The following is a 27,439-nucleotide window of genomic DNA, read 5'->3' as shown; positions in this document are numbered from 1 at the left end:
CGAGGGACCACTGTAAATCAAATCTGCCAAATTATTTATTAAAATCACTACATTTGATGCTTTAATTGTTTGAAAAATCTCTGCAAAATACTTTTTACTCTTAAAGTACATTTTTAAGCAGGCATTTTAATACTTTTAGATTTTTTCATGGGATAATGTTAAACTATTGTATCTATACTTTAAGTAACAACCACGGCACAATATTGTATTTGAATATAAGTTGGATAATTGTACACACTTGTTATCATTGTTGAATGGGTCCACAGTCTGCTGATACTGCCCGTTCATCCGGCTCTCTTTACTGTGACAAAAATACAAGAGTTTTACTTCAAGCCACAACAGAAACGCGTGCGTGGCGTCAAGTAGCGTGCTCACCTGGACGCCATGAACGGAGTCATGTCCAGCTCTAAGGGGAAAGACACGTACGTTGTGATCTTCCGCCGAAGTTTGGCCGAATGCTCAAATCTCTGCGCACACAAACACAAGGACATTGTAGGTTAATGTTAAACTTATCACAGAAAATACTTTGCTTTATAAAGTAATGTGAAGGGATGGGACAAGACACAATTTCCATAAGACAAGACACGAGACACTAAGAGACTCTGATATCATTTCTAATAGGTAAATAGTGCGATTTAGTTCACAAAGTTGGCTTCAGAATTTGATTTAATTCAGTGAGTATATTTGTTGCCATTGTTCCAAAAGTCACTGCTAGAATGACTTCTCAGAAGGTGCAACTCGCCAGCTCTTACCTCTTTTTTGTCTAATCCAAATGAGAAATAAAAGCTCAGGAGATTATTTTTCTCATGTTTACAGTCTTATGGCAATTTTTTCTCATGAGATCTTGTCCCATCCCTACTAAACCAGGATAAAAACAGGACTAAACTATCATTTTACTACCAGGCATTAATAGTGAGACACAAAGTATAAACCAGGACTAAACGATATATATGGAACCAGGACTCAACTAGGGCTATACAAGGATGTTTTGGAATCAGGATATAACTAAGACTGAAATAAACTATTCCAGATCAAGACTATGATTAAACCAGGACTAAACCATGATTAATCCAGGCCTGAATCAGGTCTAAATATTTCTAAATTAAGAGTAATGCAGGATATTACCCAGCCTTAAAGCAGACCTAGACCAGGACTAGACCAAACCAGGTGTAAAACCAGGCTAAATTATGAATAAACCCAAACTAAACCAGGACTAAACCAGATCTAAACTCATACTAAAGCAGGGCTAAATGAATATTCTGGATTAGCCTTATTTTACAATGCAAAGTCTCAAACTAGAACTAGACCATTCCAGGACTAAAACGGGTATAAAACAAGACTAAAGTCATATCATATCTACTCCGGTTTGAGTGTTACAGACTGATGGTGAGAAAGGCTACGCACTTTGAGATGAAAGCAGGCCACGATGGGCAGCTTCTTCATGGTCAGCTGCTTGGTGGATTCCTGGTAACTATGGCAACCGCTGCACTTGATCTTTGCGCTGCTGCCGAGGTGCTCTGGCCGGGTGAACCTGAACACAACCAACATTCTGGGTCACTGGATACAAGAAGACAATCTCGTTTAAAGCAAGTACATTTTTTTGTTGTTGTTGTTTTGTTTCTTTGATAACTTGAGGGGGAGGAGGAGTGGGTTCTGGAGCGCTAAAGGGGAGAGAGAAGGGGAAGGAGAGATGGTGTCTGGAGGACTAAAGGGGAGAGTGAGGGAAGAGGAAGTATGTGGTCTCTGCTTTTATGTTAATGATCCAATGTGAGAGAAACCTGATACATGCACAGAAATAAAACTTGACTGACTTACTGGAAAATGCTTAGTCTGATCAAATATACCCTCTGGTGACCCGTGCTCTACCTGCGCAGACAGTCTGTGAGGGTGGTGGCTCCGCTGGTGTGGCTCTCTCCGTTCAGAGCGGCTCCGTCTCCCCCAGGGCTCAAGGGCCAGAAGGGCGTGGACGAGCCGGGCAGGTCCAGACTGATGTCCCAGAACGGGTCTATGGTGGTGGACACGCCGCTGCAGCACACAAAAGCACGCATATTGGGTTTCTGGGACATTACACTGACTTGCATTTTTTTTCATGGAGACTGAGCCAAAGCTTAACCCTAGTAACAATGTGCCCAACCTTAACCAATATCATAAACATAACCTATTTCAACCCACATCTGAAATTTTTATATCACATCATGCATCATTCAGTTCTATAGTTAATGGCCTTTAAACATACTCAGAAGTAACTTTGTGCCATCAAGTTTTAGAACTTAAAATAATGCATATGTATTGAAAGGACACATTACTTTCCATCAGTATCTAATGTTGGCACACCATCTACTGGTAGCAGTGGGAATTACCATGAAACTAAAGCAAGTCATTAAGCAACATGGAGTCTAAGTTAATAGTATAGCCCAGGTGAAAAGGGTCCCAAAGTAGGGCCGGGACCACCTCCTCGGGGGCCCCACAATCATTACAATATAATGCATTTAATATGAGATAAGGCTCCAGGTTATTTTGTTCAGAAAAAGTCCTGCCCCGAGATTGAAAAGGTTAAGAACCCCTGGTATAGAATAATGTAGTATACTAAATAGTGAATACTAAAATAAACTAAACTGTATACTAAAAAAAAAAAAGAATACAGTTGTAGTGAACACAATTTGACTGCAGTATAGTGTTGTCAAGATACTAATATTTTAAACTCAATTTTGTTACTAAGGACTAGACTCACTTTTAGGGGTGTAACGATATCCAAGTCTCACGATACAATATTGTCACAGTATGAACCACACAGTACAATATTTATTACGATATCGTGGGGAAAGCTCACAATATGGTGGGGAGGCTCATGGTTCATTAGGGATGTAACAATATCTAAAACTCTCGTACGATATTTTCACGAATTACATCTCAGAGTATGATATTTATTGCGATATTTTGTGGAGGCCAACAAAACTGTTAATATGCTACTTTTTCTCTTAAAATGCCTTGACAAAGAACTAAAGACTTAAAAGTGCTTAGAATTGTTATTTCTTCATGTAGTCTACACTGAAATGGCGCAAAGGATCATGGTCTATGTAGTTCCCACTGTCTAACTCTTAATTTAAGCAAATCTACATTGTTATCAAATTAGGCATTTAAATCAACAGATTAATTATTGCAGATTACTTCAAAACATCCTTACAAGCTCCTTCAGGTGGTACACAGTCCTCTCTTTTCTGTATTATGAGTCTCTTTAATACATATTTTTATCCTCCTTTGGATTAATCCTTGTTTGGAACTAGGACAGCAATTGTGTATAAAAAATGTGCTGTTAGGACACTAGGAATTCGATGCAATTGCAATTCGACATATTGTGAGAAATTTGACGATATGATATCACGATATTTCAGTTATTGTTACGTCCCTACTCGCTACTCGTGCCAATTCTGATACAAAGTCTTCATTTAGATAACAGAATGTGATTTTCAACATTAAATTATATTACTTTCTTTTATATTACCATGCGGCCTTATATCTCTACTATAATCTTTCAGTGGTATTTGTAAGTTCCATAATGGTTCATACTTGTTTTTATAAAAGGTAAAGCTAAAGGTATTCACTAAAGGTTCATTTCTGTCCTGTGAAAATGACTCTTTTAGCTCCTCCTTTCAATACTATTTTCAGTATCGATTAGTATCCAATTTTCAATACTTTTGACAGCCCTACTTCGGAAACTCTTACAACAAGTTTGATGATGATTTAGGCACTTAAAAACTTTGCAGTAGTCTGTCTGGATTTCTGTCTGATGCCACAATCCAGGAAAATTTGAAGGAGTGATTTCTGAGGCTCAAAGCGCAAAGAGCACCTCATAAACAGGATTAATAAAACAAGTGGGTGGAACTTTAATGTAGTCGGCAATGGCCCAGGAGGGTTGTTCTATTATGTTAGCTTTCATATTGCTATGGCAGATCTCTATGGATGTCGCTGCCTGTTGAACTTGAACGTGAATAAAGCTATAGATACGTCTAGCAGAACTGTCGAAGCAGAGCATAAAAGATTGCGCTATAAAACTCGCGGCAATGATAAAAGATCGAGCTATAAAACTTATAGCAGTAATAATATAGACCATGACAGATTTTGGACAACCATCCAACAAAACTAGTGTCAACTGTTGAGAAGACAGGCTTTTTTTTTTCTCTTTTTTTTCCCCATCAGCTACATTGGGATCAAACTGGGTATTTAAATCAACAAATTAATTACTGCACATTACTTCAAACTGCAAGCTCCTTCAGGTGGTACACATAGTCCTCTGTTTTCTGAATTATGAGTCAATTTTGTCCTCCTTTGGGTTAGTCTTTTGTTGGAACTAGGACAGCAGTTGTGTAAAAAATGTGCTTTTAGCTTACTAGTTGTTGGCAGCTTTACCCTGATGCCAAAACTACGCTCTGAAAGTTGTGTAAAGACCTTATAAACTCATTGTGGTGAATAATTAGGACGCTAGAAATGCTTAACGTAAGTGAGAAATAACTTTGGACCGCTGCAAACTGTTTAAAATGAACTACTTCTGTTCAACATGAGCTTTCAAAGTCAATTATGTCCAGAATTGATCTTTTTAAACATGTGGCTTGTGTAGCCAGCAGGTGGAGCTATAGTTCTCCTTGAGACTATTGCTGCAGTGTTGCTAATGTGGCTGTGATTGATGGTGCAGTCTGCGCTCCAAAGCAGGCCCTGTACTGGAGTTCACCTCAGGCCAGAGAATTACCAACTTTCTGATCGCCACAACGAACTCTTTCTCTTACAAGGGATTTGTGGTAAAAGCCGAGTAAGCTGGCAAACCCAAGACGCAGCAGTATTGTGAAGTAGTTTCCTGTGATATTTGAGAACTGTGTGGCGTAGGTTGAATTAGAATAATAGTGGGAATTGTTCAAAGGGGGCTGTTAGGCAATATTTAAACTGCAGAAAATGAAATATGGCAGATTATCATGTACAAACCTGAGCAGAGATGGTTACTCTATTCACAAAGTTAGATAAATGAAACGTACACGCAACTTTTGGATTCTGCCGGCATGGGGAGGTCATTGCTTTGCCCGGAATGCTCTACAGTCTGGCATTCAACTAATCTATTCTAGTTTTTGATTTCAAGAAACTTTACAAAACATGCATTGTCATTTTACTGTTAGAAAAGCAATAACATCTCCGAGATGAGAAGAGACGACGATGTACACTCTTCCTGAAAATGTAAATAGTAAAATTGGAGAATGAAGCACAGAGCAGTGGGCTGATTGTTGATAGAAGCAATGATGTTTTGAATATAGAAATGTAAAGATCACGCTAAATACAACTTCGAGATGGAAAATGAGAAATCTAAACAACTATAACCAAAAGTCGATTTGCATAATAGTGTGACAAAAATCGACAAAACCCCAAATAATTGCCAAAACCAAGCTTTTTGAATCACTGAAGGTGCACCACCTTTTATATTCTCTATAGAAAGTGATGTAATGATGTTCAAATCCCGCAATACAATATTTTCACGATATGCGTCTCATGGTACGATACTGATTGTGATATTTTGGAGGCCAACTGAACTGTTAATATAGAGTGCCCCAAAAATTTGACATCATTTCAAAGGCCAATACTGTAATTTTGGCAATCTTTGTTGAAATAACCTCAAATTTTCACAGAATGTATAGTAACAGATCAAGATGTTATATTTAATGTTTTATTTTTGTTCTATTTTCAGGTTGAGCCATGCCGTTCACTCCCAAAGAGAAGTCATTTTGCGTCTTAGAATATGCTCGCACACAGTCACCCAAGACTGTGCAGCGTGCCTTCAGTGCACAATTTGGAAAAAAATCACTAACAAATTTGGACTTGATGCAAAAAATGTAAAGAGCAAGGCTGGTTATGCGGGGCTAAAGGACCTGATAGACCAACATCAACATCTTCATGGAGCTAGATGTAGTAGTTTTCAAGATAAGTGCTTATAAAATTTTGTCAAATTTTTTGGGACACACTGTACTACTTTTTCCTTTTAAAATGTCTTGACAATAATTTGGTTCTGTCATAACTCAAAGAAACAAGACTTAAAAGTGTTTCATAACATCATTTCTTCATGTTGTCTGTGGTGAAAGCAAAGGATCATGGTCTATGTATTTTAGTTGATGCTGCGCCATAAAAATGAATTTAAGCAAAGAGACTTGTAAATCGTCACATTGTGATGGTCCATAAAATTGACAAAATGATATCACAATATTTCGATGATTGTTACATCCCTAATTGCAATATCGCTCCTGCATGAGTTGGGCTTTCTTCTCTAGTTTTGCTGCACTGTTGTAAAGGCTCTTACTGGCACACTTGGCAGGTGACGTCAGACTGCAGGCCCCCGGTGAAGATTTGGTCGATGATGCAGTTACAGTGGTTGGGGTTGTTGGCCTTTTTGCCGTTGTCATCTGTGCAGGGAAAAACAAGACAGTCACGCCGTGTTAACTTTCTCTGCACACGGACACACAGCTCTTCTATCTGACAGGTGCAGGAAACTAGCTGTGTCGAGGGCAATTTCTCATACAGGTGTCAATACCGAAAACGTTTACCAAGATACTGAGATTTTTCAGAAACAAAAAGCGAACAAAAAGATGCAAACAAAGTGACAGGTGGGAAAGATTTGACTATTTTCACTATTCATTGTAATGCGTAACTGTAATTTCCCCAGATATCGGCATAGGTCCGATATCGAAAATTTTGCTGATGACAATATTTTCCCTGCACTGCCTCAGTCTGTGTGTTCAGTACCTGTCCATTCAGAACCACATGCTTTGATAAAACTTTACAAAGATGAGATCTGGAGCCGTATTCTGTCTCCCTGATTTCAGAGGGCGTGATTGACAGGTGGATTAACCAATCAGAGACACCCATAATCTGAGTCAAAAACAAACATGGCTGCTATCGTGTAAATAGGAGGGAAGGTTAAGTTAAAAAAGACTGAGAAACAGTGTAGATTTTTGCTGAATTGCCAATCGAAGCATCACACTCTTATTTAACTTAAAATCATGCATTATCTTCTGAATAAGGATTTTCACGCTTTATGGTCCAGTTCCAGTACCTCTGGATTTAAACAGACTGCAGAAGGAACTGGCTGCTAAGGCAAATTCTTGTGTCAGTCCCAGTTTGTCCTCAGTGCATCAGATTTGTAAAAATAAATGTATCTGGTAAATTAATTCATATTTTACAATTCAAACACAAGTGCCAAGTTCATTTGTAAACTTCGTTATGACATAAATTTGAGCTGTACTATAGTTGTTAAAGGCTTTATGTCAGTTATTGGCCAGACAAATATCGGATATTGGCATTGGCTCAAAAATTCCATATTTTTTCATCCCTAGCTTGAACAATATGCTAATCCTGCCACACCACAAAACTAACGAATTATATAAGATCTGCCATTTTCAGGGTTATAGTGTTGTTACATAATCAAAAACATACCTCAATCTGTGCTTTGTTTCAGTTGTGCATGTTTGGGATAATCCTGTATGCAACCCGTTGTTCTACTACTCTAGTACCTATTGTACTTTGACTTCCCTCCCCGGCATTCAAACTCTCCCCTTTTCTACACAGCTTATCAACTTTTGTGCACACAGGCTTTCAGTTAGATGCAATTGCTGCACTAAACAATAACCCAGACAGACAGTAGATGGGAGTCCTTGCACCCTCGGATTGTGTTTTGTATTTGACTTGTGTACAAAGGCTTGAATACTGCACTATTAAAAGGTCCTGTATTGGACCAAATTGACTCTTGTGAGTGTTATAATGTTGACAACTTGGAGTTGTGTTTTGTTTCATTCACACGTGTTTGTGTAACCCTTTATCACTAAATCTGTCTAATCCATGTATCATTCCTTTTTCAAAATAAAACCAACACTTTTCTTCATTATTTAACTCCAAAACCAAAACGAGAAAACTGGTAACAATTAGTTTCCCGTTTCTGTGACTTAAACTAACTACATATGGACTGAACCAGGACTAAACCAAGATTAGCCCGGAGGTGTGCCCATGTAGACTGTCGGGTGATCAGGACTGAGACCCGGGACTGAGACCCGGGACTGAGACCGGGACTGAGACCGGGACTGAGACCGGGACTGAGACCGGGACTGAGACCAGTTTAGTCGTGGTTTAGACCTGTTTTAGACCTGTTTTAGACCTGTTTTAGACCTGTTTTAGACCTGTTTTAGTCCTGGTTCAGTCCTGGTTCAGACCTCGTTTAGTCCCATTTTAATTCTGGTTCAGTTCTGGGTCAGTCTGTATGTGGTGCAAAAGTCTGGCATTGCAGTTTAAGTCACAGGCCGATATCTGTTTTTTCCATTATTAATTTAAACACAAAACTCGAAAACTGAAAAAAACATTTTTATTTTTTTGTGGATCTGGAGACAAATAATTTAAAAAAATTGTTGTTTTTTCATTCTCTTATTTTTGATTTTATTTTGAAAAACGAAAGAACAAACGATACACTGATTCTGTCTACATCTCCAAAGATCAAAATAATCTGTTCCACCTTGTGATGTCATGAAATGATAGTTTTAAGGTTAACAGCCACCTTGCCCTTTTTGTTCAGTATTGGCAGTTCCAGTACTGAAATGATCCAAATGGAGTGTATGTAAATTATGAAGAAAACATCTCTCACAAAACAGCATAACAAGGACCCTTTAACAGAATTTCATATCTTCAGATGAAAAACAAATTGTAATTCAAATGGTGCACTGTCCAAATTTTATGATGGAAGGTCATCTGCTTGTCTCTATGGAAATCCTATCGCTGAAATGTCCCATAGTGTGGCATTAAACATCTATCTCAAGCCCCTGTAATTGAATAAATGCAAGTAATATAGGTTTTTTTATTACCGTGGAACATTTCAGGCAAGGGAATAACCTCCACGGATACAAGCAGGTAACTGACACTCCCCCCAAAAAGTTACACAGTGCGCCTTTCATTTTTTGCCATGTGCATACTGCTTCAGCTGATATTGTAAAAATATATAATAGTGTGTATAGTAGTATGACTCGACCTTTGCAATGGCGGTGGAGCACATCCAGCGCCGCGATGAGGAACTCGTGGGCATCCTGCTGTTCGTAGCCGGCCAGGTGACGGGCGTGGGTCCACACCAGGTGCAGCAGCCGGAACGGGATGTGAGGCGAGCGGTGCCCTGAGTAGAACTGGCACAACACGGACATCCAATGTAAAGGATATTATACATTACATTTCACAAATACAAAGCTTTTCATTATTCAGGACAGACGAAAAGCTTTTGCATCTCTGTCTTTGGTGTTAGATTTTGGAATGATTTGTGCCTAGATCTGAAATTCTGAAATGCAAAAGAAATGGTACTGATGAAAATAGTGAAAAGTGCTAATACTCTTTCTTTTCCTCTTCCGTTAATAGTCCATGTAAACTAATGTGTAAAAGAAAACTGAAAAATGTAAGTTATAATTAGGAAAGGGGGTAGGATTAAATAAATTCTACTCCTTCTCACTCCTTTTAAGTCATGTAAACTTACTTACTCTGGCCTTTGCATGTCCATCTATCATTTTGATACTCTAGTGATGTTATTATTTGTGACATGATTTCTATTTTATAGTGTACATGTTTTTTTCCAAATTTTTTTATTGAACACTTTTAACATAACCAGAAAAACAGAGTGCACTGTATTGAATAGTGCTAATACAGGTATGACAGTAGTACATAAGGAGACATGTGAATATCACCTCCGCTCCCCAACCACTGTCTGAAACATACCAAAATAAAAATAAATAAATGATAAAGTAAAAAAAAAAAAAAAAAAAAAAAAAAAAAAAAGTAGTAATAGATATTGTATATTTATTTAATTAATAAAAAAAACTAAACAAAAAAACACAGGGATGCGAAAGGAGGAAAAGAGCTTAATTCATCTGTCTTTTCTAGTAGACATGTAATGATAACACATTTGGAAGTTCATGTTTTGAATTCTGAAGTACACATTTATATAAAATATTTTTGCAACTTATTATTACCATTTATATTTTTTCCCTTTGTTATTACTTGTTGATCAATAAAATCTAAGTGTGATATATTGTACAATAAAAGGATCATACTGGATGCCATTATTTGAACTGATACAATAACCCTAAAGCAGGATGTACCCCACAAAAATACTGTACGTATATAATATTTAACAGTCTTGCTAATGAACATGAGCTGCATTTAATAAATGAAAAAGTCATTGCACTGATACCAATATCTGGAGTCAACCCTCTACAGTTCAGTTGTTTTATAAGTACCAATGGGAAACTTTTCATTTTTCAGTACTAAGAAAATACACAGTACACACAGTGACGGTGCCATTTCATCTATGTATTGAACAATAAGTTGATATGGTATTTACCCCAAATGGTAACTTCAGCTAGGTGGACATTTTCAATTGCTTTTCAAGCACTAAAGGAAAAATGTAGTGTGGTTGGGGGGACTTGTTGCCTTTGAATATGATACGATGAAGGGTTTATCTAGGTACATGGAGTTCAATAGTTTTGTTTTCTTGCAGAGAACACAAGACTTCAGAGCAGCACATCCCACGAATAAGCTGATACTATCCATGCCACTGCCATCTATGGTCAGTGTACTAAGAATCTGCTAACTAAAGAGCCTCTAACCATGGTTTTCATCAAATAATGTTACATCTGTCTTGCCCTAGTACAGCTATATTGTAAAAGCAGGGTCACAATGAGACATAATGTGAACCAGGAAGTAATACTGGTGCACTGCCATGATAATTTTTGTTAGCCGTAACATCACTCAAAAATCGAGACATTATGGTAAATAATTAGGGTGCTTACGGTGCTCAGAATGTCTTAGGACAATGAGGAATAAAGTTTGACTACTGTAAGCGATTATTAAAGACGATAAAAATCTGATACGGAGCCTTTAACAAGTACATACATACAAAATTGCACCCAGTAATAGCGGCTCTCCAGCAGCTCTCTATTCCCCAACCTTATTGTTAAAGCCATTTTAATACTCTATGCAGATATTCCAGAAGTCTCCTTTTACCTCTTGAAACAGCTGGGACATCTCGCACACCAGACACGAGTTGCTCTGCATTTCACACTTGTGCCGGTCAGACAGGAAGAAGTCTCTGAGCAGCGGCGTGTGGGTCAGCGCCTGGACGATGCAGTTCATGAAGCAGGTGTTCCCCAGATTTATGAGCCCACGCAGGCCTGCAGCAGCACATCACAAGACAACTATAAGCTCAACTGGCTAGTGCTTTTGTCCCGGATGCCGCAGTGTGGAGTAAAGCTGAATGACTTGGGAAAAATATCCAATTGTGATTTTTCTAACAGGCATTGCAGTTAGATTTGCAATTTATGTTTTAATAACAGGATACTATTCAAAGTAAAGCTGGGTATCATTAAGAAGTTACCGATACGATACAAACCTCAATACATAGGCAATGATTCGATTTTTCTACGCAGTGCACTTTCGATTCAATATATTTCAAATCGATTTAATACGGTTCAGTAAAAAACAAGGGCTAAATCATGGCTGTAATACTAAAAGTCTTAATTAACCACTAAGTTTGTGCAAAGTTAATATGAAAGACACCAATTTTACTCATGAAAACTTGAATATGTTAAATGTGCTCCATAAACAAGTTAACTTTCTCCAAACAAGCAACACAATTGTAGATCGCCCACAACATAATTTAGTAAAATATACCAAAAAATACTCTTGATACAGTATCGATACATTGAAATTAAATTAATCAACACCATATATTGATATATTTGTATTTTTATACAGATATTTCAATATTTTTGCAAACCCCTAATTCAAAGCTGACATTTTAAGCATGTCCAGAAGAGTTGACAAAATACTGAAAAATGAAATATCAAACTAACATAAGAATCATATTTCAGGACATGTTTGTACAGATCTAAACTACAGGTTTAGCAGTTGTTTTTTTTTTTGCTTTTTTAAATTTTTTTTATGTAGATTCGAGCAGCAATGTCATTTGTGGAAAAAATTAAGGTACTTTAAAAATGGCAGCCTTCGCGATTTGCAATTAATATTGTAAAATCGGTTCAATGCTGATAATTGGCCCCAATATTCTTTCTGCACTGTTCTCATCTTTGTTTGTCCATGTGGCATTCCCAGTTTATAGATGTGATGGACTGAGGACAACTTTGATTTGATATCCCAAATCTACATTTTCTTAATTTTAATTTTAAATGTTTAAAGAGGAAACAACTTTTTTACTTCAAAACTGTTGAACAATTGTGTTTTAATAGCAATGTCTACTGTTCCTAGTCCTTTTTTGGCAACTTTTGTACAAACTAGGTATATGTGTACTGTTTCAAGTACATGATGACATCACATATGACTGCCTTGATAACAGCCACACATTTTTGATCACAAATGCCTGACTGAATCACACTGTTCCGCATAAGTCCAGATTCCTCCAGGTACTGCCCAGTTTAGCAGCTCTCTCTGAAATGTGGTAGTGGGCAGTTTAAGTGTTTAGTCACACTTGAATATCGTTATCGGCAAATATTGGTTATTGCCGGCCACAACAACAACACAAATAGCGGGTCAAAATAAATCCTTATTGGACCATCACTAGCTGCAATCCTAAAGTAATACCCTAGTGGGCCCAGGGCAAACGATTGTCAGAATGCAGCGCAGCAAAACAGAGAAACAGAGTAGAGGATGCTGGGTAATTCTCACTCCCTCTAAATGGGACGGTGCCAGGGATGTTATTGGCCGAGGAGCAGCAGATCCCCACAGGCGCAGACAAGGTGTTAAACGTATGCTACAGTTTCACACCCACATGCTGTCTCACAACCACCGCTGCTGCTTCTGCTCGGAGAACCGCCTGGATTTGTCAGGCTGTCATAATATTTTTACTAAACCAATCTGCACCTTCTCTTTATAGCGTCTTATTAGTGTTCTTAATGCCACAATAAAAAGCGGGTTGGGTTCGCTGTAATTGCAATGCTGATTAAGCTGCGAGATTAGTTGTGAAAAGAGTGTACACGTAATAGATTATCTAACATGATTGAACACAAAAGAGTAAAAAGGTCCTAAATTAAACAAATGGAGTCTTGTGAGCTTTAAGCCATGTTAGAATGTTGTTACCGCCTCAAAAATCTGGTCTTGCATTTTGTTTCATTCATATGTGTTTGTGTATTGCTGCAAAGCTCTCAATTGTCTGTTGTGATGTCATGTACTAGTAATGGTAGTGGTAATTTAAGTTAACAGCTACCTTTTACCTTTTCTTCAGTAGAGATTGGATAATCCTGCTCTGGTATTTTTATCATAACAGACCCTTTAAACATGGCAATGTAGCAAAACTGTATGCCTCTTCCTCAACACATTTTGATATATGTGACCAACCATCTGACCTATTGTACAGTTAGAGGTGATTCTCCTCCTCTTGGGGTTATGCCGGAGCAGCTCCAGCTCCCTCTTTGTGGGCTCCCAGGTGGAGAATTTCTCTCCAATTCCTGGAACAAAAACAAGCACTAAATGAAAACGCAAGTACAAAAGCAAAGTTATGCTCACACGTCCAAGCCTTTGCAAATGTACAAGGCTAGCATGTTCAACGAGAATACAATATACCAAGGATTTTGTGTATAACCGCTTATTTGAATAAGAAGGAAAACAAAAACACTTTGAATACAGATTGCTTGTTGTTGGTACAAAATATTTGCAAGCAATAGGTGCTTAGATTGTTTTTTTCAGTGTTCTAACTTCAGGAAAACAATCTTTTATCATTAGATAAAACTCCAGCCCACAAGATCCTTAAAGATGCATTATGTAGCATTTCTGGTACAGTTTGTCTCCATGGAGATGTTACGGCTTTGTCTGAAATGTTCCACAGTAGGCAAGTTTTTGCCTTATATGAAACAACTAAGCATTCATTCTGAATGGGCACATCTCTCCACAGATCTGACCTGCAACTCTGCCTGGTGTTGTCACCAGCTGTGTCCATGGAGATAGATCAGTTCGATACCATACTGTGGAACATTCCACATAAAGCAATAACTTCTCCATGGAGACAAAAGGTGGCAAACCAACCAGCAGAAAAGACAGTGCAATTTCAACTCACATAATTGTTATTAATTGATAATTTACCCCATAGCTTTAAAAGATCAGTTTCAATGTAAACTTTGTACCATTATATGTAGGGATGCACAGAGATCTCAGCCCGGTATCAGTATCGATTAGTACACATGACTGAGTAACAGAGGAATTGGTCAAAAACACCAATAACAGTTGGCTGATACATGCTCTGGTAATGTATATAAGTAGCGGTATATACATTTTAGAAAAAAACATTCTAAAAAGGCAACTTTATAGCAATATTTCTTTATTCACAATATACTAATGTGGAATCTTGCGAGCTTCTACCCATGTTACAATGTTGTTGCCTCATCAGAAACATACCTGGAGTCGTGTTTTGTTTCATTCACACGTTTGAGTAATACTTTATTAGTCTGTCTACATTTCTAAAGCTCAAAATGCTCTGTTCAACCTTGTGAGGTCATGTAGTCATGCAGCTACCTTTAACTTTTATTCAGTAGATTGGCAATTCCAGGTCTGCCCTTAGCCAAATGATTATAGTGAAGGTGTACGGAGTTTACAAACACAATATGGCACCTCCTGTATTACCACATGACACCACAAGGTGGAACAGAGTGTTTACTGTTTGAGAGAAGAACTTAGCATAACTATGCAGGGTTTATGTGTTAAACATGTGTAAATGATACAAAACAACTCCAGATGTGTTTCTGATGAGGAAACATCATTAACATAGATCAGAAAATAGCATTATATGGGACCTTAAAATAACACAAACAAAATATCGGACCAAGCTTTTCCAATAATATCAGTATAAGCCTAAAAGTGGTTTGTCCCCGATTATGTAATTTTTACCTTGCATTTTCCAGGCCTTCCTCTGTTCTTCTTTGGCAATCTGTTCCATGTCCTTGTCGTAGATGTAGTCTTGGCACATAAAGCAGTAAATGCCCCCATACAGCAGGTCAATAGCTGTGGACAAAAACACACAAAACATCAAATCTGCCGAATGTCAAAACTCCTCTTTCCGCGGAGGGTTTTCCTCTCTGAAAATTGTTTGTCAGGCAGCTGTGAGGCGACTTTAAGCTGTGCGAAGTGATAACGGGTTCGCTCGGGGTTGCCAGGTAGCGACGCTTAACTGCTGACTTCTCCGCTATCTGTTCACACAGTCCAGACATAAGGAATCAAAAGGTGAGAAGAGAGACGATCAAATTATATATATTTTTTGTCATCTGTTGTTCAGGTAAGAGAAACACATGGATAAAAAAAGATGAGAGTAGTTAGTTAGAAGTAAAATGTTCAACAAAAAATGTACTTTCGTGCTTAAACCCTGATCGGAAGAAACCTGATGAAATGCGAATGGTCTATTTTCGAACTTTTTTCACAAATAAACCGCATCCAACTTTAAACAAAACACAACAGTTCAATCAGTCAGTCGGACTTTGTTTGGCGCGTTCACGATGACTCTCAGTTTTGTTCAGTTGTGGCATGTAGGGAGGGTGCTGTCTGGGACGGCGTGTTCGGAGTGACTCAGTTGTTCAGTTGTGGCTAGAAGTGGCACATTGCACTCGCATTTTCATTTTCATTCCTCTGTTCCGTTCCTCGTCCGTGTGGAGTGATGAGTGTGGCTGCGGGTGTTTTTCGCTGTGTGGTCGCTGTCTGCTCCGTGTGTGTTCGCGTGCACTGCGGGTCTTTGTATTTTACTGAATTCGTGCTGGGACACCCGAGTGCATTCGTGTATAGGGCACTCTGGATTGTGGGGTGCGCAGTCGTTTTTTGATGGGGTTGGAGGCTTATGAGCGCGGCCTATGGTGCAGAAAATACGTTGGTTAAAGATGCATTGTGTGACTTCTCAGACAGAGGTTCTGCCACCTGCTTGTATCGATGAAGATTTGATTTCTTTGCTTTGAACATTCTGCAGTATGACATAAAACTTAATTGTGCAGTTATTCAATTAAGAGGGAAGGTTATTGCTTGAAAAAAAATACTACAAAAGCAGGTTCAGCTAGTTGAATCAAGGAATCTGTTCTATGTCTTTTCAGTCAATTTCCTGGTTGGGCTTTTAATTGGCTGTAATAAAACTCTTTAGATTGATGTTGAGCTTGGAAGTTCTACATTCTTACTGTGAGTGGGCACATCTCTCCACATATTTTAAAATAACCTGCGAAGTAGACTCTCTTTAAGTCATGTTAGAGTGTTGTTACCTCATCAAAAACATACTTGGAGTTGTGTTTTGTTTCATGAATATGTTTGAGTACCGTTAATCCTTTATCGCCAAAGCTCTGTTCCACCTTATGATGTCATGTGGTGGTAGTTTTTTTAAGTTAAAAGCTACCTTTTACATTTTCTTCAGTAGAGATGGGCCGGTTTTACTTTGTAGTAATCGTCTGACCTCGCAGCGATAGATTTTGTTTGCTTGACGGTCGGCGGGTACTTTTTTTTATTTAACCAATCGCTGCAATCGGGGCTAACTGGTATATTAAGCTTTTCCCAAATCCCGTAGGAAGAAGGGCAAAAACGTCTTTCCCCTTGATAAAATTCACCAAACATTCTCTTTGTTCTGGCTTTAAATCCTTGATCTCGGGAATCATTGCCAACACAGAATATGTCTCTTCGCTGATTGGCTGGTGCCCGGACTCACACTTTTGGGGTTTTTGTTTAACGTCTAGTGTATTCCGATTCCTGACCTAGTCACTGGAGAGAAATAAAACTGAGCAGATGCACTAGGTGGCGCCAGTCTGATTACATTTCCAGGTGTGACATTATCCAAATAATTGTAGTGAACATACGTGGTGTACAAAGTCACAGTGGAGAACAACCTGTATTACCACATGACATCACAAGGTGGAACAGTTTGAGAGAAAAAACTAATAAAAAGCCTAAATATGTAGGATTTGTGAGTTAAACATGTGTAAATGAAACAAAAAACAAATCCAGGCATGTTTGTGATGAGGATACAACATTCTAACATGGGGTATAAATTGTGGTTGGTTGGAACGGGGGAAAAAGGTCAAAAGATTGTTATTCTGACCTTCACTGATGAGAGGTTGTGCTCACTAGTGTGTGTGAAGTGAGGAGAGAATCAGGAGTGAATCTCGCCAAACGCCAGCTAGATCCAGTAAAGCCCCTGTGCTATTGCAAGACAGAAATGAACTCCAACTATGGATGACGGAAAAGGTCTGTACCCATCTTTGAACTTGCTGCTGCTGCTGCGGGGAGAACTTGATTTTGAACCATGAAAGAAAAGACCGCAATTGTGCACAGGCAGTTTACACCATCGCAGTTTGTGTTGAACTTAATTAGCAAGTCGCAAAAGCTGCAATTTATGATACAAGAATTTCCTTCACAAACAATATCTTGTTGTCTTCTGCATAAAAACTGCAAAGTCTAGGTCTGTACAAACATGTTCTGAAATGCGATTCTTGTACTAGTTTGTGGGGTCATATTTCAGTCTTTTTGTCAGTTCCTCTGGAAGTACTTTAAATGTGAACTTTTGAGAATGTTTAGTACCGTAAATTCCGGATTATAGAGCACACCTGAATATAAGCCTCATCAACTAAATTTTAACAAAATTGTAAAATTGTACATATATAGGTGTCCATGTCTTCAAGAACATTATCAAGTTCGGGCCATCTGCTTTTAATCGCCTCTGAAAGCTTTTGTCGTCTTTTTGCACTGAGTCAGTTTGTCACGCTGCCGTCGCCAAAATCTCACCATCGCTCCACTGATGCAGAGCTCATGTGCATCAGCTCTATTTCCTTCTTTGACAGCCACATCAATCGCCATTAACTTAAAAGCTGCATTATCTGCATTTCTTCGTGTGTTTCGTGTTTCTTCTTATGAGAGTGTGCGCATGAAGCGCAAAATAACTGTTCAAAACACAATCAAACGAGCATCTTCCTCAGCGCATCACCCCCGTCTCTCCCAGTGCTCTACCGCACATCTCCTGCAAGAGCCGCTGTCCTGCCTGTGTCATGTCAGTGTCTTGGAGGATTTCAGCAGATTTCAGACTCTCTCGGGCGGCTAGGCTAGTTCTATCAATTAGGTCTGAGTGGATGTCCAGCTACTAAAGTTTGAGACATTTCTTCTCATTATTTAAGCATACAGGTAAGACGTATCCCGCTCACTAATGTTCATTTACAAATTAAAAGGAACCTACATGTTTAAAAAACCCAGATTCAGAACCAAGGTTATGGAGCGAAGTGTCGCTGTGAAAGGAGTTCACTTATGGAATAGTCTTGACGAAGAAATAAAAGAATCAAGTACAATGATGACATTTAAAAAACATAAAATTGAATGCACTGTGTCTATATGAAAAAGAAAACTAAGTTGTGTATAATAATGAAGATTTACTGTTTGCAACTGATCAGTATTTGTGCCTGAACTGATATGGAGTGTTTAGTAACCATCGGTCTTGATGTTCTGTCTTGAAAAAGGAAAGGGGGGCAGATAACATAAGATTTTTTCTTCTTTCTGCTCCTTTTCATTCATTTCTTGTGTGTTTGATGTTGTGACACTGCCGATGTCTTTTAATGCTTTATGAAATAAATAAATAAATAAATAAAAATTCTGCAGCATAACTTACTTTATCACACGGCGATAAACTATTTGAGTGCACTGACAATATTACTAGCTAGTGTAGCAACTTCATGTTAACCCTAGATCCATGTGTTAACCACACAGATAGCAGTGTTTTCTGCACTCAGGCTGCATGCATCCGCTGTGTTGCCAAAACCATAAACCGTATATATGAATGGACAATATGCTAAACAAAGAATCCATCCATATATTCGCTGCATTGTTTTATTAGCGGCAGGGTTCAAAGTGTGAGAAAAAAGTAGTGGCTTATAGTCTGGAATTTATGGTACTAGGTTTCTGTTCAAATTAAATTGCAAATGCTTCTCAAAAAAATGTAATATTTTCCCTAAATCAATCTGTATTTCTATAGTTCTCTGATTGGATAAAATTGTTTGTTCCAGGCAGTTGTTTCCTTGTGGTTCTCAAATAAGCATTTTAACAGAACTAGAAGAAAGAGAAATCAGGTACAGGCCCTTTAAAACTGAAATGTAATCAGTGCTTCAGTAATAAGGATCCATCCATATTTTTTTATTGTGGCTAAATATTATGAACTATATACAGTACAAAATCACAATGCACTTCCTTTTTAGCCTTCACTTTGACACATTTGGTCTATTCTTTCCCCATCAGCTCTGTGCCCTGTAGCTACCTGTTTGCAGTTGCTATAACAACCTGCCTCCCAGCTTTTCTCTCTCATCCCCGGTAGGTATAGAGAATTAAAACAACTGAAAAAATACAGGTTACAGGAAAGGAAAGACAACTGAAATATCTTCTGAGTGGTCTGCGGTTTGTTCATCTTGACATTTGTGATCCTCAGATAATCAGTCAGTACGGAACTTCAATAGAAGTAAATGTCAATTAGGTAAAAGCTACAATACCAAAAGGGTCATCAGGTAGCCATGGGAACAAGATGAAGGCTAAGGGAAAGTGATGAGAGGAATGAGACTGCAGGATGATGTGAAAAACCTGCTACTCATGGACTGCATGGAATTTACATGTATTGTGTAGCATAGAATTCCTTTGTCAAAACTGTAGCTTTACAAAACTTAAATAGGAGTAATACCAACTTGAAGTTCAAGATGCCCTATATAACCTTTCTGCACATCTCCATGGGCATGGAATTACTTTGCCGGAACATTCCAAATTATGGCATTAAACTTGTTCATCTTCATGGAGACGAGCGACTGACATCACCAGGCTAAGTTATGGGGCACATCTGCGAGAGGCAAGCCCGCTCACACACACAGAAGGGAAGAATGCATGTTTTTTTAAGATATTCTATTCTTCTAAATAAAACCTATTAGAGCCTGACCGATATGGATTTTGTTGTGGCCGATATGAAACCGATATAATGGGAGTTGGCGCGGCCGATAGCCGATATAATCACCGATATATTTAGTGATGTAAAAATTCACTGTAAATCTTGAATTGTATAAAAAAACTTAGGTTTGGGTCTAGTGGATTTTAAATTGGGTTTATTTAAGCAACATTTATTGTTCATCTGCCTCTTTGTGTCATATTTACAGACAGTAGATCACATTCTAGCTACTAGTGATGGGTAGCAGGACTAAAGCAGGTCTAAACCAGGACTGAAAAAGGACTAAACCAGGACTAAAACAGATCTAAACCATGTGTAAAACAGGACTAAACCAGAACTGAACCAGGACTGAGTATCGGGACTTGGTCTCCATCTCTCTCCATCTCTCGAGCCCAAGATTAGTCCTTGTTTATTCATTTTATGCTGAACTACAGCCAAATATGCACACACAGATTTCTGAAAGTTTCGTTTTGAGCCGTCAAACTACCATGAGTCTGCACGCGACGTGAAGAGAAAAAAGTGAGAATAAGAGAAAACACGGCTCCCAATAAGGAGCAGGCTCCCGTCGTTCCCTTCAAAGGGCCGTTTCGTTCGCGACCGACCCATCACTACTAGCTACTAAAGTAAGCTACCGCTATTAGCCTTTAGCCGTAAATGCTGCGCGCTGCGGTAATTAATTATATGCATAAATGTGGATCATTCACAGCTCATTTACATATCAATGCAGGTCCAGTAACAAATATACGGCCAATATAGTCACTTTACAATAGACCAATAGAAGAAAACAGTCTGTTTATGTGTCAAAGCAGTTAATCGCTAACCTAAACTAGCTTCAAAGTCGATGTATTTCCAACACTCAGCGCTCACACAGGCTCCTCTCACATCACAAGTCTGCACTAATAAATGTCCTTTTAATCCAGACTCAAACCGATTGTCTGTAAAAAGAAAATAATCTCAGTGTTGAGCACGGCTGCGGGTGTAAACAAGAACACGTGAGTGAAGTGACGTGACTCTGGGGGTGCATTCAGGGACAGTACGGACACACAGACTGACAAATGACTCTGTAGATAAATACTGATGTGGAGCCACATATTAGGACATTTATCTGTCTGTAAATTGGATTAAATAAACATAATGTAGAGAGTCTAAGATTTATAACATGCCCACGTGAAATATCGGCCCATATCAGCAAGCATATCGGCAGATAGCCGATATCTCTCCGGGAGCCCATATCGGCCGATAATATCGGTCAACCGATATATTGGCAGGGCTCTAATACCTATTGTATTTGTATTAGGGATGTGCAAAAATATCGAAATATACATATCGTCACACTAAATTTGGTGATACAGCATCGTTCTTGTAGGCTGCTGTGTCGATATATAGATAAGACTTTTTTGGTATCTTTTAGCATTATTTTTTGTGACCGCACGCCAATTTTGTTGCTTATTTAGTGGAACTATACTTGTTTATGCAATGCACTTGAGATATTCACTGTTGATTTGATTGTTAAACCACCACTTGTGCAAAGTCATCAAAGAAACATTGCTAAAATGTATTTGGTTCTGAAATAACAGCACTATAATTTATCAAGTGCAATATATAGAGTATCTCATGGATCTCCTTATCATGAGCCATGTATCGTGTATCGAATTGTGAGGGACCCTGTGATTCCCAGCCCTAATTTGTATTATCCACGACCTGCAGATTCATGAAATATTGTGACCATTGCCATAGCAATTAACAACTGAAAGCATACCAGTTTGTCATGGCCTGTCATCTCAGAAGCTAAGCAGTGCCGGGTCTGGAGAGTACTTGCATGGGAGACCAGAGAACATCAGATGCCACAGTGGGGCGCCAGTGGAAAAAACTGCTGTGTTCTTAGGCAAGGCACTTAACTCACATTGCCTATTGCCAAGTGGAGTGTGCATGCATGATTGGTGGTGGTTGGAGTTGCAGATTGACAGTCTCGCCTTGTCCGTCCCAGGGCAGCTGTGGCTACTATAATATCTTACCACCACAGAGTGTGGAGTGAATGAATAATGCTCTGTAATCTTTGAGTCTCCAAAACAAGCGCCATATAAACAAGAAAAGGTTATATAAATCTGATAATTTATTATTTTATTATTATACTCTTGTTTATGGCTTTAACAGGAAACTAATACTCTTTAAATAGTTTGTGATTATGGACATTGTATAAACTGACATCAACAATTATAACCATATAATGAGTCCTCCTAACAGAAAATGCTGAAAAGGCTTGAGCAGGGAGGAGGAGTAGCAAGAAAAGGGGCCGTGCTGTGTTTAATGGATTCCAGTTCCACTGGGTTTGATAAAGACAACTTAATTACCTCCTCACCGGTCTGTTGGGATCTGGCCCGATTTTTCCCTCCCTTTTAGCGCCTTTTCTGTTTGGATTCTCACCCTACTTCTTGCGCTGTTTTAATTCAGCAGCTAACCTAATTAAAGCCACAATTACCCATGGCGGGATACACACAAATATCAGAGGGGGGTCTTTCCTGAGCCAGTAGATTAGGCGTAGAGTATAAAGAGGCATGGATCTCCGCATCTGCCTTTGTCATGGATACAGTACTTCACACAAGGCTCAAATTCTATTATGTGCAGAATAGAAAAATAGAGTGGGATTGTGGCTTAAGACAAACAGACTGATGCTGGCATTTGCAGATAATGCTTGTGTTAGCAGAGGCAGAGGAAAGGTACAGTCATCCAACCAGGCTCCAAGCTCTCCACGTATTTGTGTTTTCATATGACAAATGCAATTGTTGTTGGGTAATCTTGTGTAGGGGGTTGTGAATTACTGCCATTATTTGTGATGCGCTAGTAGTTAGGGCTGTAGTCTACCAAAATATGTACTTGTTAACTAATCATTTTATTTTGATTATAAGAGATTTAAATAGTACAATGACAGAAAGCACATTGCGAATGAGTTTAGCTGAAGATTTGGTGTATGTGAAAAGTAAAAATGCAGATTAAACCCATGATTCACAACTGTTAATCTATCTTTATATAAATACATAGTTTCTTAGTACTTTTTATGGATATTTTTTGCATGAACTCCCAGGCAGGTGTAGTCTTGAGTACAGCTGGGGTCAGATCATCAACTATAAAAAAGTGGACTACTCAAGTGTGACATCATCCACAGCGTTCGGCTCCACTCAACGGATCTTGCGATGCTAAGAGTTACAGGGGCAAATTTGGAGCCAGGTTCTGTATAATGAGTAGGAATTTTTACAATAGACAAAATAACAGAGTACAAACAAAACTGCAGAATACAAACAATTTAAGACCAAAATGGCGAGGATCTCAGCAGCAGTTACACAGAGAAGGGCCACAATATTCCAGTGGAAGTCCATGGAAACCAGGGTCAGGAGCCAGAAGCGCCTGCATGCAAACTTCCTCTTTGAAACCCGGTGGCTAGTGCGTTAGCTATGTCCATTTATATCAAGCCTACGGGTCAGATACATAGAGATTAGGGATGGGCATTCGATGAAATTTTCTTAATCGATCGTCGGAAGAATTAATGACTGATTATCGATTAATCATTAAAGTTTTTATATAAAATGATCATCATTATTATTACTATTTGCACTACTAATCTGCATAAATAAATTCAACTTTATGACATATAAACCGTAACCACTCTAGAGCCACATCAGCCGTTTGAGATTATAATGTGTTTAGTTCAGTTTTGCGCAACTCTCACAGAACGAAACTTAAAACCGCATCGCTAATTTGCATAAAATAAGCGAAGATAAAACTACAGCTCTTGTGTCGCTGATGTGGTTCAAATTCTGTCAGATTAAAAGACATGACTCAGTGGAATACAGGTTAGTGTGACCTTATTTGCATTTGTCAAAACCAGGACACCGTACGGGGGGTGGGAGGTGGGGACTCGTCATCAACATTGCGCAACTCTCACCTGGCAAAACTTTTTCACACTGGACACCGAAACGTGTGCTGCTCTGTGCACATGAACTCACACTTGTCCCGACCGGAACGAAGCGTGGAATTTCTTGTACAAGACACTGTTAAATACGCATTTGCGCTTCGGTACGTTGCAGACTGACCGACTGTTTGTGTCTGCTTGCTACATGTACGGACCTGTTTGGTCACGCTACGCACAGCAATCTACATTCGGTTTGTCGATTAAAATTTACGTAATCGATGAAATTCTTAATGATCAATTATTGATTAATCAACTAATCATGCCCATCCCTAATAGAGATACATAAGTTTTGAGAGATTTTGCCACACCCTTTTTTTAGTTGACTAATCAATTGGCAAGGCATGTCTTTTGTCGAGCATGAATTTTATAGTCGGCTACAGTCTTACTAGTAGTATTAATAGTATGACGACATTGTGTTTGAGCATATTAATGATGATTGGAGCCATCTTTCAGTGCCAATGGGGCTTCCCAGGTGCAATGAGCACCACAACACAACAGATGACCTGAATACTGAAAAGTGTGAGTGCTAGTCCCTCAGCCACTGTACAGTGATGTAATGGGGCACATAGAAAACATTAACATTCCACGCATAATTCCCCATTCCTTTTAAACTCAAGTGTACTCCGATTTGTCTAGTAATTTTCACCAACTTTCCCAGCATTAATTTTTGAAGCGCGTTTTGCTAGCTACAGGCCATGTGTGTCCCTGTGGGAGTAACACTAATGGGTTACGGCCAACTGTTCTTAGTGTTCGGCAAACACCCACCACTTTCTCAATGCTGCAGATTGTGCGTGTTTGATGCAAATATTTATTCTGGGGCCCGACACACAACTTCCCTCCTTCGCACACACTATGTACATATTTAAAAAGACAGATGAACAGTTGTGCCATGTATTGACTCAGAGGATGTCATCAATACAGGGCACGGATGATTACGTAATGGTGTTCTTTTTGCATAGATTTGTGGCAGTGAGACGTTCATTAATCACTGCCGTTTTAGAAGACAACGCCAAGGAAGTATATGTCAAGACTGTAAATAATGTGAGAAATATCTAAATATAAAATGATTTATATATACATTTACACATCAATCACTAAATCTAGAGGCTCAACCTAGCATAGCAGCAGCATACATAAAGGTTTCTTGTGCATTTCAAGATATTAAAAAGTTGCAGTAGTCTAGGGCTGTAAGTCACGATTACTTTAGTAGCCGTGTGAGACTAGTCTGTGGTTATATTGAAGGTAGAAATACGGTGACTGAAGACTAGCAGTGTTTCCTGCAGAAAACTGGTTAGTCAATGCGGTGACCGGTGAGGTGATGGAGATAACAAGCCGGCGAAAGTGAGAACTGGGGCGAGACCACCGTAGTTTTGCGAGGATTCACGTGGATCGGAGGGACGTAATCAAGGCAGCCACCCTAACTATAAAGCTCTGCGGGAAACACTGACAGACTAGATAGAGAATATTTGTGTGTGTTATTGATCCCAAATTGTTCCTTTTTGGAATTTGAGTTAATAGTGCTGCTGCCTTAGTTATAAAAATATGTTTTGACATGTGTTTCTCTACTGAACAAAAGGTAAAATGTAGCTGTAATTTGAAAACAACTGCTTCATGAGACCGACTAATAATGAATGGTTACTTAAACATGTGTCAATGAAAGAAAACAACTCCAAGTACGTTTTTGATTATACAAAAGAGGACCTTTAGTAGTTGACTTATCAAGAGTCTGATATTCTATTTTTTGCATCCCTACTATGGTCTACTTCCTTTTGAATTTGAAACTTAGAAACTCTGCTTGAAGACATAGCAGCTTTGAGGAACTCTGACTGGCGTGGCTACCATTCTATGCATACAGCTCATTCAATAGGCTCTATAGATCTTTTTCACAATGGCCGAAAGTGCCGCGATGTAGGGTAAACGTGACTTACAGTAAGGCATTTCTATAGCAAAATATCTGTGGAACTATCACTTTCAAACGTTGTAAAAAAGGTCTATTCACGCTTACGTCACAAACCAGGAAGGCGTTGGTAAAGATGCGATTACAACTTCCCAGGTCAAGGTTTCTTCATCTCCATGTCATTGTAGGGTTCTGTTATGTTCAGTTAATCAACAATTGCAACAATACCTCAGTTTTCGTCATTTCCCCACTGACACACAACGCCACATGCGATTAGAAGAGATGAGGGCGCCAAATTCAAGATGATTACAAACAGCAACGTATGCAGTTTTCATTTTACCACTGATCACATTTACTTCAGTGGGTTTAAGTCGGTTTTAATAGATCCACGTTAGGCGAGCCCAGTGTCGGTAACCACCGGAAGTTGTAATCGCATCTTTCCAAACATCTTCCTGGTTTGTAACATAAGCAAGAATAGAGCCTATTTTCATGAATCCCACTCATAAAAAAGCCAAGTGCGAGGTGTATTGCACAAGCAAAATCGCAGCATGGCAATTCAAAACACCATTATGAAAATTAATACAGTAATTCATAAACACAAAATAGATTTTACATCTCAACGGGTCATTCTTCATACGATACAGTCTAATCATGTACTTGCCAGGGTTCCATGAGGACAGATATACAGGTGATATCCAGATCCCCCCTGGGGCTGGAGCCTGTTGCAATTATCTTGCACTCTCTTGCATAATCGCACTCTCCGCCACTCCTCATTATTTTACTTGATTAAATGGATTACACTTTGTCGTCGCCATTATTTTAACAACACTGTCATTTGTAAACTCAATTAGCCATTTAGATGCATATTTAGCCATATCGTTAGTAGCAGGAAAAGTGAAAGTGTTAATTGTAGTACATTATAATTGCAACAAATAGAACACAGACAATATTTACATTACAGCTTTACGTACCTAAGTTATGCCTTTTGCTCTTGGCATGTTCGTGGATGTGTTTTTTGGCAAAGCAGGCAAAGAAGACGCAGTACAGGCAGGAGTGGAGTCTGTTGAGGTGGGCACCGCACATGTGGCAGATACATGATTTGGCCTGAAAAGACAAAGAAATAATTTTAAATTCACAAAATGTACTTTGTTCAGCTTTCAATTACATATTTAAAAACATGAGTCGTGTTAAGTTACATTTAGGCATGAGATGATTTTGACATCTGGTGTCATGATTATCATGGCCAAAATAAATACGATTAATGATTATATCATGATATTTATAAAAGTTGATGACAGTTTTAAAATGTTATGGATATGAAGAATTATATCATGAATAGGTTCCATATTTAAACAGCTGTTTTAGTCTTGTAGTCTTGTTATAAGTGAAAACAATAACGATCTAGAAGAAAAGATCCTGGTGATAAAATGGTGATTATCTTAGTTGGCGATTATCACGATTATATAAAATGTCCCACAAACGATTATCATCTACCCTTTTTAATCATGATATTATACTTTTGTTCATGCATGTTTGTTTGAACCAGTGTTACCCACAGGTTAATACCAAGACTATGACGGCACAAGTAGTACAATAC

General features: G+C 38.6%; 1 protein-coding gene across 1 annotated transcript in view; it reads right to left on the bottom strand.

Moving 5' to 3' along the window:
* usp22 (ubiquitin specific peptidase 22) overlaps positions 1-27,439 on the bottom strand; it is a 41,546-nt gene that overhangs the window by 2,578 nt on the left and 11,529 nt on the right. The window contains exons 2-11 of the mRNA XM_020939696.2: positions 26,814-26,946; positions 14,941-15,054; positions 13,407-13,508; positions 11,056-11,222; positions 9,041-9,188; positions 6,332-6,434; positions 1,867-2,025; positions 1,405-1,531; positions 376-467; positions 239-301 (exon numbers count right to left, since the gene is read on the bottom strand). Of these exons, the coding sequence (XP_020795355.1) occupies positions 239-301; positions 376-467; positions 1,405-1,531; positions 1,867-2,025; positions 6,332-6,434; positions 9,041-9,188; positions 11,056-11,222; positions 13,407-13,508; positions 14,941-15,054; positions 26,814-26,946 (1,208 nt within the window). The remainder of the gene's footprint in view (positions 1-238; positions 302-375; positions 468-1,404; positions 1,532-1,866; positions 2,026-6,331; positions 6,435-9,040; positions 9,189-11,055; positions 11,223-13,406; positions 13,509-14,940; positions 15,055-26,813; positions 26,947-27,439) is intronic.

The sequence above is a fragment of the Boleophthalmus pectinirostris genome, unplaced genomic scaffold, assembly GCF_026225935.1.
Source record: "Boleophthalmus pectinirostris isolate CB_2022bp ecotype Guang Dong unplaced genomic scaffold, ASM2622593v1 HiC_scaffold_14, whole genome shotgun sequence".
Lineage (NCBI taxonomy): Eukaryota > Metazoa > Chordata > Actinopteri > Gobiiformes > Gobiidae > Boleophthalmus > Boleophthalmus pectinirostris.
Note: the sequence above shows the minus strand (reverse complement) of the source record. Positions and strands in the feature narration are given on the sequence as shown.